Source organism: Mus caroli, unplaced genomic scaffold, assembly GCF_978045245.1.
Source record: "Mus caroli unplaced genomic scaffold, Mus_caroli_1 scaffold_18, whole genome shotgun sequence".
Lineage (NCBI taxonomy): Eukaryota > Metazoa > Chordata > Mammalia > Rodentia > Muridae > Mus > Mus caroli.
In genome coordinates, this window is record NW_028227273.1 from 88,360,394 (window position 1) to 88,373,534 (window position 13,141).

Genomic DNA, 13,141 nt, shown 5'->3' on the forward strand with positions numbered 1-13,141 from the left:
CAGCCAGAGCCCTGCCCCACTGCCTGCTGCCCGAGCACCTCAGCCTGTCCCCAGCTTTGGAGCTTGGACAGATGGGGAGTGGCCGAAGGCTAAAAGCAGAGCTTCAATGTTACCTATTTGCCTTTCCAGATCAGCGGCTTCATCAGGAGTGGCTCGAGGGAGGACTCCCGGGTCACTGAAGCTGGTCCGAAGCAGTGTCCCCATCACAAAGAAGAACAGGATGCCACCGACCACAGGGATGGCAGGGGTGATCTTCTCTGCGAGGTACCGACAGCTGCCAGCAGGGTGCAGAGAGAAAGGAGAAAGGAATCACAACGTTAGGATCCACAGTTAGATGAGGGAGACTGATTTCTACTTAAACACATCAGTACCGAGGATGTCTGGGTAGGGGAATGAGGCTCATGTGAGGAGCTTGTCTGGCAAGCGTGAGAATGGGAGTTCAGAGCCTCAGCATGCATGCAGTAGCACGTGTTTGTAATCCCAGAACTCCTACAGAGAGAAGGGAGACTGAGACAGGAGACTTCCCAGAAGCTCACTGGCCAGGGAGTCTGGCATATTCAGCCCTGAACTAATAAAGGAACCCTGTCTCAAATAAAGTGAGCAGCTTGAAACAAAACCCCAGGTCATCCTGTGAGGTCTCCACGCATACACTATGGCATGTGCATATCCACGCTTGCACTCAGGTATACCCACAGAAGAGATGAATTAGAATTTTAAAGAAGAAAGTATAGATTTGGGGTGGTCGGTAGTGCTGTCTGTGACAACTCCCCCCTCCCATCCACCATGACAGCCCCATAAAGAGAGATTGCTAGCCAGACAGGAAAAAAAATCCTGCTTGTACAACTGATGTAGAATGTCTGGAGTTGAATAAATATACACGAGCCTTTTGCATTATAAACACCCATGGTCCACGGCCCCACCCCTCTCTGGAACCACGGGAGAGGATACAGATTTAGAGACACCTCTATTGGACCCACCAGGGTGAGACAACTCAGGAACCTTTGTGCAGCATAACGTGCGTGCGTTCACTTGCCAACACTAAAGAATCATCTCTCAGTATTGTGGGGTTTGTCCAAAAGAGGGTGGTGCTACGTCACGGAAATGAACATGCATGGGTGTTTCTGGAGGGCAGGGAAGGAGATTCATTGGCTGAGGGACACCAATCCCAGGCTTTCCCAGCAAGCATCTGAATGATCAACTCGTGAGTATAGCCCAGCTCCTGTTACCTCTGTTTGTCTTTAAGAGACAGGGCTCCCCAATCTGGGCTCCAGACCCTGGATCACATTCATCTCCTGGTCCAGGTAGCTCGAACACCAGATGTTCATCACTATTCCACCCTTAGTTCTGGGAAGCCCTGCTTGATGTTGGACAGCAGAGCATATGCTACAGGGACGGTGGCAGCAGAGCAGGAGTGACTTGGGCAGACTAAAGTTTGTGCCTGAGACCTAGCTCCTGACCCTTGTCCTCTTCCTGGGTGTAGTGTGGTACGGCTGGGTAGGTCTAAGCACTGGGCCTGCTGACATGGACCCTTGGCATCACAGAGGTGGCTAGTGGAAGAGAAAAGAGTTAGCTCAGTGCCTGGAATTTGGTAAAAGACAAGGTCTTCCATGGCTACCACTGGTCTCTTGTGGCTGCATTAAATGTTGTCATGGGTGTGGAAGAAATACAAATGGCACTGTGGATCGAAGTGCCTGGTGGGAGATGGCTCCTAGCTGGTCCTCAGAAGCAGAGTCTGGCTGTTTAGCTAGAGAACAAGGAAGCAAGCTCTGCTGGGAACAAGACGTGGGTGGGGGTGTGGCGCCCATCTGGGTACTAGCATCCCACTGTGGCCTCTGATGGGATTCCCAAGGGATACTGCTAAGGGCTGGCTCTTAAGGGCCACATGACAAGAACCCCTTTGCAAAAGGAGCAAAGGCTTTTCTGAATCTTTTGCCCCGAAGAAGCCCAGAGATGCCCCATGGCTTTAAGAAGGTGGTAGGACGGTCCCAGATGTAGTAGTAATGGGGGCTGATTCCCTGCTGGCCATGTGGACTTGCCTTTAGGAAAGCCACCTGACTAGACACAACACCTGGACCATTTCTGGTACCTCTGTAACCACCCCTATCAACCGAGGCAGAAACAGAGCAAAGCAAACCACAACCCAAAACAGTGCTATGTCACGTCCAGCTCGGTTGCCATCCAGTCGTGATGTTTCTTCACAGGATTCAAAACAATCAAAACACAGACCATTGTTATTGTAGTACCAACTCCAGGCAAGCTATGAGCATCCTCAGAGAGTAACTTGCAGGGAGAGTGTGAGGATACAAAGGATTTTGCTTTAAAAAAAAATCTAAGCAACTCAGACCTTGAGGAGCTCCTGAGTGGGGTGACTGTGCCCCAAAGTTAGCATGTCAGAAACAATCGCCAAAGTGCTAAAAACAAATGCTAAAATGATGAGAAAAGCAGTAAGCAGACTCTGCCTTTAACAAGTCAGCCCAAGGAAATGTGCTTACAGACAGATTGATGTTGCCAGCAGAAGTTCCATGCTTCAAGAATGTGTTTACTGTAAAACTGAGTTCCGCCTCTTTTGATTGCCTCTTCAATACAAGAGGCAATACAATTGAGTACAAGGAGGCCCCCTTGACCTTGGCTTTTCTGGCCTCCAGAACCGTCAGAAATGAAGCTATGCTCTTTGCAAATTATTCAGTCTCCAACATTCTGTAATAGCATCATGAACTTGACGAGAATATCCGTTTGGGAAAAAAGCATTCATTCGCATCACAAGAAATGCATTTTCGTTTCAGTTGCCGTGCATGAAAGGGCTCTGTGCTTCTCTCCTAATTGTCAGGCAAAAACTGGCATCATCAATACCTATGAGTGAATTTCCACTTTTCCCAAAACATTTGATTTCCTGATAGTAAGCAGTGAAAAGCTTCAAGTTAAATGTTTAAGGAGTGAGGGACTCTACAACCAAGCAAATAGCAGTCTTCTTATAATCCTGAGCATGCAGAGAGAATTTTTTTCCTGGTATGCAGATCTACTGAGATGCCCCCACCCTTTCCTCTGTGTGTGGACCTGGGGTCCAGGGTCTAGCATGGAACTTATATTTCTAGTTGAGACATGAAGACGTCTCATCAGAAATGACTGTTTTCTCGTTAGAGATTGACTATGAACAACCAACAGAATTCGAGCCCACATGTGTGAGAGGTTCTGGTGGATGATATTTTTTGGGGGGTGTTTTAGTTTTGTTTGTGTTGCTGTGATAAAAATACGCTGACACAAACAACCGAAACAAGAAAGGGTTTATTTGGCTCACAATTGCAGGTTATAGTCAATTGTGATGGGCACAAGAAGGTAGCAGGAATTTGAAACAATTAGTCATATTACGTTCATAGTCAAGAGCAGACAGACACGAATTAATGCATGCTGCTGAGGGGAAGCACACCCACATTTAGGGTAGGTCTTCTTGCTTCAATTAATCCAATTAAGAAATCTCTTCCAGGCAACAGGCAGGCCCATGGCCAACTTAATCTAGACAATGTCTCATGGAGACTCTCTTCCCAGTAGAGCCAACATTGTGTCAAAACCAGCCACCACAGGGGCATGTTTAGCATGTCCACGAGGCACCTAAATTCAATTACTTCAAGTCTAGACCTCGGACTGTGACTGCAGCCGGGGAGTGACAGGGAAGGGACTCAGACTTGATAGCCTTCACATCATCCAGATGCTGGCTTCATTTCCTTTACTGTCATTTACAAAGCAACCTTGTGTTGTGGTAAGCCATGAAAATGTGCCAGTGTGTGGCCACCAGAAATAAACTATCCATGGTGAGTCCAACCAGAGCAGACCTGTGTTAAAACTTGCCAACGCTGACTGCATGTGTCCATTCCATGAGAGGTTCTTGTTCTTTTTTTTTTTTTTTTTTTTTTTTTGGTTTTTCGAGACAGGGTTTCTCTGTGTAGCCCTGGCTGTCCTGGCACTCACTTTGTAGACCAGGGTGGCCTCGAACTCAGAAATCCGCCTGGCTCTGCCTCCCGAGTGCTGGGATTAAAGGCGTGGGCCACCACGCCCGGCCGAGGTTCTTGTTCTTAGGAAACACACTGCATATTCGGGAATAAGGTCTCATGAGATATGCGGTCTTCTTTCAAATAGTTTAGGGAAAGTATGGCATAGGGAGATAAGATGGAAAGAGTACTTATAGGTGAATCTGGGTGAAAATGGATATGTATTATTATTGCAATTTTTATGCTGAGGCATATAAGCCCCTTTATGTGGGAGATGAGAAGCTGTCCTTCTGTGTGGCTTCCTCAGAGAAGACAAGGAAAGAAAATTCCATAGCTCATTGAACTACTGTGTGTCAGGTACACACTGTGTAATCCTTTGCCAGGCACTTTGGGATCAGGTCTTTAAGTCAGCTCAGCTTAATGAAATAGTGGGCACCTGGTGACAGCTGTCCTCTTTCCCAAGGACAGTGCTAAGTTCTCTTGGGAAGTCCCCGTAACCTCTTTATCAAAACTGTAGGATCCCTACTTCTAAACGATGGCATCTGTGCCAGAGAGACAGCTTTCAACTAAAGTTCAGGAGAAGCTGAGAGCATCTATAGTCCTGGTGATGAAAAGCAGTAAGCAGACTCTGCCTTTGATTGTGACTGTGAACATGGAACTCTAGGAGGAATGAGGCTGGATGGGCTGCTTGCCAACCCATGGCAACTGGCAGCACTGGTTCAACAGCCAAACCACTATGAGCAGCTTAGAAATTCGCAGTCCAAGCTCAGACCTCTTGGAGACAAACAGCCTCTTCACATTCTGAGAAGCAGTGCCCTGAGCTCCACTGAGCACCATCTGCGGTGTGTGTAGCCTCCACCTCTGCCGCCGCCTCCGCCTCCGAGGGACTGGATTTCATACAAGATGATGATACAGCTGCCAGAGACATAAACACCATTTGGAGTCCTATTTCTGTCTCCGGAATTGTGACCTACATACAGCCCAGGGCAGCACAGAGAACAGGAGACAGGCATCTTCGTCTTCATAAAGCTCAATTGGAAAGTGACAGGAGAAGACGGGCTGGGGAGTCAGGGAATGAGACTCTGAAAGCATCCGGGGTTTTTTGGAACATAAAAGATATTAGCTAATTTGGCACCAGACAAAACAAATGCTAAAATGATGAGATGTCTTCACTCCAGTCATGAACAGCATCGAGAGCTGTCTGACTCCTGCTATGATGAGACAGGTGCACAAATAGCTGTGTACAAAGTGTCACCCTGTACACTGTAGGGAAGGAAAGGCCTCCGGGAACAGGTAGAAGGGTGTGGCATTGCTATGGTATTATACTGCTCTTTTTTCTGTTCTAGCAGTGATTTTCAATTTTTGGTTGTGAGCCTAGCCTTTAATGGCTGAGCCATCTCTCCAACCCTCTAATAGCAATTTTAATAACTATTCAGGGGAAATATTTATGTATGTTTTGATGTTTACACATGAAAAGTGGAACCATCTTCTGGGTGTGCTATTATCTGAGACCATGAAATCAGAGGATTTTTGCCATTAAAAGTACATAGCAAGGGGCTATGGAAATAGTTCATGTTGGATTCCCTCAAAACCAGATATAGCTGAGTCACTATAGCACACAACTATAATTCAAGTGGTCCTAAGGTAATAGGGAGGTAGAGAAAGAAGGAACCCCCATCCTTGAGGCTCACAGACCAGCTATACTGGCATGTAAGAGACCCTGTCTCAAGCAAGATAGAAGGCAAGAATCAATGCTTGAGATTGCTCTCTGACATCCACATGCTTCACATGACAGCATGCATGCCTGCATTCATATACACATCTTATACACACGTCGAAATGATTCTATACAGATTGCCTATATTCATGCACATACACACACACACACACACGAGCACACACACACACACATACACACATACACACACTCACACACACACATACACACATACAAATACACATACACACATACAAACACACACACATACACACACATACACATACACACACGCACACATACACACATGCACACACACATACACACACATACACATACACACACATACACACATGCAAATACACATACACACACATACACATACACACACATACACACACATACACACACATACACATACACACACATACACACATGCAAATACACATACACACACATACACATACACACACACATACACACACATACACACACATACACACACGTGCATACACATACACGCGCATACACATACACGCACACACACATACACACACATACACATACACACACATACACACATGCAAATACACATACACACACATACACATACACACACACATACACACACATACACACACGTGCATACACATACACGCGCATACACATACACGCACACACACATACACACACATACACACATATACACACACATACACACACGCACACACACACATCATTCCCATAGAGATAAAATTACTCTCTTTATAACTAGATGTAAATGTATTTTTGCCATTGGCTACTGAGATCCTAACATCACTGACTCTTAATTTCTGTTTAGAGATTGGCTCAATTGAATAGAATCTGACAGAAAGATAATTCCTTGAATGAAAAGCTTGAGACTGATTTCTTCGACATTTCAAATATAAAAACTGGATTTCGTTCTTGAGCAATGAGGTCCCTGTTGGTCCACAAGTCAGTTTTTGAGAGAAGATTAACTTTGCTTAAGAGAAACAAATGCAGCAAGACAATATTAGCAAGGTGCAGCAAATATTACGACCACGTGACAGAGGATCTTTTCCATATTAAAATAATTCACCTTTTAGGTTTTTGTCTGGAGATACACATACCAAAGGTTCCTATTAAGAGTTTACGACTCCTAACTAACAAGAAAGGACTTCATTTGCTAGCTCTGCTTTGTTCTATGCAGAGAAAGCGTCAGTATAAGAACAAGTGCCTTTTAGGTGCAGACAAGGGCTGTGTGCTTATTATTACGTAGGGACAGGAAGTGGCCTTGATTCACTGATTCTGAACTCGAGTGGGCTTCCAGGTTTGAAAATCACAGAGTAACTTATTATTTCAAACCTCTGCTCTTCGATCACGATGCATTTCAATAATAAGTAGTTACGACCAACAATACATGAAGTACAATAATCCGAGCCAATGACTCACATGTCTGAAATAATAACAGAGCGGCATCAAGATGAGGTTGGAGGTTGGAAGGGATGTAATAAAGATGATCTTTTCTCCTCTCCATATGAGTCATTGTGAAACAAATGGCTTTCCCCCACCTCCCCTCACAGGCAGGGAACACAAGCATGGCTTGTTTTGTGGTTTGCTGTTTAATCATTATACTTAGAAATACATTTACCACCATCATGCCTAATAGGCACATTACTGAGAGACAAATAGAGAGAAGAGAATCCAGAACAAACATCCGCTCTGCTTTAGAACAGAAGAAACAAATAGATGTTTCTGTCGTGTGCGTGTGTGTGTGTGTGTGTGTGTGTGTGTATAGGGTGTACTGTATTTTTTTATGTGCAAGTAGGTTTGCACACACATGCATGCTCATGCATGTACATATATGTACATATGTACTATTAGGAGATATGGCCTTGTTGGAGTAGGTGTGGCCTTGTTGGAGTTGGTGTAGCCTAGTTGGAGTAGGTGGGGCCTTGTTGGAGTAGGTGTGGCCTTGTTGGAGTTGGTGTAGCCTAGCTGGAGTAGGTGGGGCCTTGTTGGAGTAGGTGGGACCTTGTTGGAGGAAGTGTGTCACTGTTGGGCCAGGCTTTAGCTCCACCCAGTGTGGAATTCAGTCTTCTCCTGCTGCCTTCTGATCAAGATGTTGAACTCTGCTCCTCCAGCACTATGTCTGTCTGGATGCTGCATGCTTTTCACCATGATGACAATGGACTGAACCTCTGAAACTGTAAGCCAGCCTCAGTTAAATGTTGTCTTTTGTAAGAGTTGCCTTGGTCATGGTGTCTCTTCACAGCAGTAAAACACTAACTAAGGCATGGGGTCTTCTATTGAATTTGATTCTCCCTGATTGGTTAAATTGGCTGACCAGTGAGCCCTAGGGGTCCTCTATCTCTGTCACACCCCTAATGCTAGGGTAACACACAGGTATGGAGTGGCTGGTTCTTACGTAGATTGTGGAAATCATGATTGTGAGGGAACTACTTTACAAACTGAGCCATCTCCCCAAGTCCCCAATAGATAATTTTATGAAGTTCCCAGCATTTCTCTGCGATGCCAGTACTGGGACAGATCCATTCTCAGGAGCTAGGTTGACTACTCTAGATGGCCAGAAGAATGGCTGCCAAAAAGAGATGTTTAAATAAGTGGACCCTGGGGACAAAAGAGAAAACCATGAGAATAGACAGAGAGGTAGAGACGGAGAGAGCTCACAGCCAGAGAGGAGGGTGCCGATGAACCCCTGGCGACCCTGTGTGGGCTACACAGGGACTCCCCCAGACCTCCCAAAGCACACCAGTCTAAACCACAGGCTCCTTCTGTGTCCTTTTTTATTTTTTATTTTTTGAGAACTGGCAATTTCAGGCTAAGAAAAGGAGAAAGGTCAAGGCGCCCTCATCAAAGAGAGGAAGCCACAAACAACTGGAGATGCAGAGTTTAAATGGGGCCAGCTCAAACCCTGCACCTGTTGCCTTCCTCCTGGGCGATGCCTGGCAGGGTGGAAGGTAGGGAGGTGCTCTCGGAGCCTTGTGTCTGCACACCTTCCAAGCATGCAGGAGAAGGGTCGTTATTTCTCATTTGGGCCTCCTAAACACCCAAAAAGATCTACTTATAGATAGCAAGCCTCTATCTCATAGTCTGTGCAGGTGGCCCAATTTACTCACCTGCTGTAAAGAATGGCAAGGGACTGTTAGGGGAAAGTGTGGTATTTAAATACTTTTGTCAAGTAATTTTGACGTGCATTTAAAATTCTAGGAACCCCGAGGCTTCTGAGTCGTATGTGAACTACAGGAACGGAAGGCATTTTTAATCTGTGTGGTGTATGCATGTATGTATAGGTATGATTGTATATGGGCACACCATACTTGTGTGTGTGTGGGGGGGTGCATTTGTGGGCTCAAGCGTATGGAGGCCCAAGGCTGATGCTGGAATTATCCTGGCTCACTCTTCCACCTTGTTTATTGAGTCGGGATATCAGGTGGTGTCTCTCAAACCTAGAGCTTCCTGGTATGGCTAGAATCATATGCCTAGCCTCACTAGCCAGCTTGTGAGGGGGAATCCCTGGTCTCTGCCTCCTGAGGCCATTACAGGAAGGCCACCATGTCCACCCAATGTTTCTGTAGGTGCTGGGGTCTGAACTCTAGTCCTCGCACCTGTATGGTCAATGCTTTAACCACTGAGCCATCAGCCCAGCCTGAAAGCCAGTGTGTGCGTGTGTGCGTGTGTCTGTCCTGAGCTGGCCCTTTAATGGCATAACAGGGCTGCTTAGGCCCTGTACACCATACATCCTTTACTGTAGTTCTGTACTCTCCAGATCACACAGGGGTTCTGAACTAACTGGGGACACAGCCTCTGCCACCTCCCTCTCAGTGTGCCCTAGCAGTGTAATGAAGCATGGTAACAGGCTGGTGCCCTGTGCTAGGGAGACCTTCCCATGCAGGGCCCAGCCCAGCCCATGTAGTCCTTTGGACTTTTTTTCCTTGCTCTAGACCAAATTCTCAGGTTTGGTTGTCTCTAAACCCCACCTGGTATTTAAAAGCGCATTGTTCTGCTTTCATTTGGCAAGTCTGTAGGGGCTTTAGCTCTGCTCTGATTCTCTGTCTCATCAACCCTGGTCCCCTGCAAGCTTTAAGAAGGCTTCATCAAGGGAAAATGTGACAATGTGGCCATCACTTGGGGATTTTATTTTACATTGCATGTTCTCATTCTTGGAGCCTGGCCTCCTAAGTCTGCCTGCCCCAGTGGTGTCTGGGCCTGCGTCTTCTGCCTGTAGATAATCCCAGGAGGGCTATTGTAAGGTGGCTCATAACTCAGATTCAGGGGCTCTTAGAGGCCACAAAGCCATCTGACTCCTAGCATCCCATTGACCACATCCTCTCCTCCACCCCCTTGCCCGATTGCTATGTCCTTTATTACTCCTTTGGATTTTTGAGCCTTTTCTCTGGGCATCCATTTTGGCCTAGTCCTCCATTTTCCCAGATAACCATGCATCTAGAATCTCCTCCGACCACACTGCTCCATAAAACGATAAAACCTGAAACTGCAGCCCTGCTCTGATCACATACATGCAACCCTTTTTCAGGCTTTCAATTCCTACAGTACTAGTCCCTGGATGGCACTGTCATCTCTCCTGACTTGCTTGTTATTGGACTCTTCCCAGAAAGCCGCTCAGGGCAGTGTGTCTGCTTGGTTCTTGGTAGACATAACCCCTGGGCCTAGAATCTAGCATAGCACGTGGCAACTCTTCAGTAAGTATTTGTAAAGGATACGGAAAATACTTTTAAAAATACAGTATCCAGAGTAGGGTCAAAATGCTTAATTTTGCCTCAGAAACACATTTTTAATTCCTAACTGGGAGAACATGCCCTAAAAATAATTCCTCATTCTCACTGGCTAAAAGGTATGTGATTTTTGTGCCTCTGTGCTTTCTGGTAGCATAACTGAATCACAGTTTATTTCTGCAGTAGAAAAATAGCATTAAAACTAAGCATTATTTTTTAATAATGCTTTATTATTAACTGCATTTAAAAAAGAAATTGTCAAAATATTAAAAATATTCTCAGGCTCTTAAGAACTTAACCATCAATAAAGAAAATGCTCTTGGTGCTGAGTATGATCAAAATATATGTAGATATGAAATATTCAGAGAATAAATAAAACTTGTATTAGAAAATAAGAATGTACAGTCTCAATTGGGTCAGCACCTCCAAGGGCTGAGGACTTATGTAAGAGGGCTGGTCTAGGCAGACTTCCCTGTGGCTTGGGCTGTGGAGGACCAGGATTTGGAGTAAGTAAACAAAAGCCAGCTCCCATCTCAGGTATGTTATTCCTTACAGAACACGACTAGAAGTACTTCTTTTGCTGGCCGAGTGGGTTTCTGTATTAAACTGGGCAGGTGCTGGCCGAGTGGGTTTCTGTATTTAACTGAGCAGGTGCAGTTATATTTTGCTATTAGAGACATGGACAATTATGTGTAGCATTCTGATTTCCTGGAAGGAAGTAGGGGGAGGGGACAAGGAGGGAAAGGGGTGAGGAACAGAGGGAGAGAGGGAGGGAAGCAAGTAGGAGAGGTCGATGAGACCCAAACCCATAGACCCAGATTACTCACTCCTCCCAAAGCCCTCAGGAGACCCAGAGCCTCAGGTTCCTGGTGTAGATTCTCTGCTTCTTGGAGGGGGAGGTGTGAGGGGCTGGGTCCAAGGATTTCCGAGTAGGAAAGGAGGCCTCCAGAGACAGAGGGGATGAGAAGTTACATCAGTCAAGTCTATCAACACTGATAGGGATGGAGTTGCATCCTAGTGAAAGCTGACTATCTCACCGATGAGTGTCACTGGGGAGCAAACTGTTCAACAACAGGGCATTTGCAGTACAATACAAATTAACTTAATTACTATATGTTCTAGAAAATTCTTGGACAACAGCCCTGGCTTGTGTCAGACTGCACAAAGCTAATCACTGAGTGTCTCCTGTCCCAAGGCACACTGAGGACAGCAGGTCCCCATGTGTTGGGAGGTGGCTCAGCGTCCAGGGTGGGTGCTGCTGATGCCACATAGGATGGAGCTGTAATTCACGTGGCCTGCTTCCTTCTCCCACACAGACAGATTTCCCAGCCTGTGGCTTTTAGACCCTAGGACTTCCACGTGTTTACCTCTGGGTTAAAGTGTCAAATACAGCTTAGCATCCATGTGCAGCTTCTGCCAAAGAATATGGCACCCCTGTCCTCCACCGGTGTCCTACCATGCTCTCTAGGACGGTCATTCTATACAGACACTGTGCATAAGACAGTACAGAGTCTCGCTCCTCTCTTCATAGTCTCTTCATGTGTGTTTACTGCACGCATTTCATGCCACATGTCAGGGCGAGTCCACACGTGTTTCTCATTCTCAGGCAGCTCATACCACAGGAAGGCAGGATGCTAGGTCAGTGTGAGTCAGGGTTCTCTGAAGGAACAGAGTTCAAGTATTCCCTGGCTGTCACTGTGTCTTCAAAGGGCCATTCTATCATTCTCTCATGCCAGCAGCTTCAGGTTGCTTGACAACATGGTAAGACCAGCAGGTTTCATGAGTGAGGGCCTACTGTCACAGTTCTCTGGCTGTGAAGTGACTTCCTTGGTCTGAGGTGATGCTGTGTAGACTACCCAGGATGGTAGAGAAGCCTTCTATATGGAGAGTAATTTTGGCAGAAGCACTGCATGCAGGAAAGGCAAGCCTGTAGCCAGAACAAGTCTTTATTCTAGTAAGGAGAAAACAGCAGATCCAGGTCCACGACATCTGTGAGTCAACCTGCGCTTGGTATCTCACACTCTGGTCACCAGGAAGACACCCTGACATCTTGGCCAAACCGAACTTGGTAGAATGTGCTGAAACCCATGGCCCCTGCTGTGGGTGGGGAATGGCATTCTCACACTACGTTTATCAGGCAGCCATTGCTATGGGAGATGCTACACACACACTGGTAGATTCTGTGGCTGGTTTTGCCTCTCCCTAAGGCTCTGTGACTCAAATGCCACATTTAACCCTATGCCTGGGGGGAAAGAGAACCCCTTTTGTCTTCTGGCTAAGGGGAGAAGGACCAAGTGTCCACTTCCTTCCCTGAGATTGTCAAGGAATTAGAAAATTTGGTACTTGGCACATCCATCATTCTACACTTCTATCATAGGTGCATGGGAGTTTGCAAGGCTGCCAATTTAGCCATCAGTACAAATCAATGTTATATTCAATACCACAGACTCCAAAATTAAAACCAACAAATAGTATATAGCATATATACAAAAAGGCTCTATGGTGCTGTGTGTGTGTGTGTTCATGCAGGTGTGCGTGTATGTGTGTGAGTCTGGCCAGGCTACAGAGAATGAAACCCAGAAGTCACGGGCAACATACCTCTTAATGATGGATGGCTAGCAATAGGCAGGATAAGCAGCCTAATGTGGACCTGCCAAAAAGACAGCTAAGCATGAGGACACTGG

General features: G+C 46.1%; 1 protein-coding gene across 2 annotated transcripts in view; it reads right to left on the reverse strand.

Annotated features, from left to right (window-relative positions):
- The window catches only part of Zdhhc14 (zDHHC palmitoyltransferase 14), a 262,492-nt gene that overhangs the window by 107,079 nt on the left and 142,272 nt on the right, over positions 1 to 13,141 (reverse strand). For both annotated transcript variants that reach the window (XM_021186298.3, XM_021186296.2), the window contains exon 2: positions 114 to 274. In XM_021186298.3, the coding sequence (XP_021041957.1) occupies positions 114 to 274 (161 nt within the window). The remainder of the gene's footprint in view (positions 1 to 113; positions 275 to 13,141) is intronic.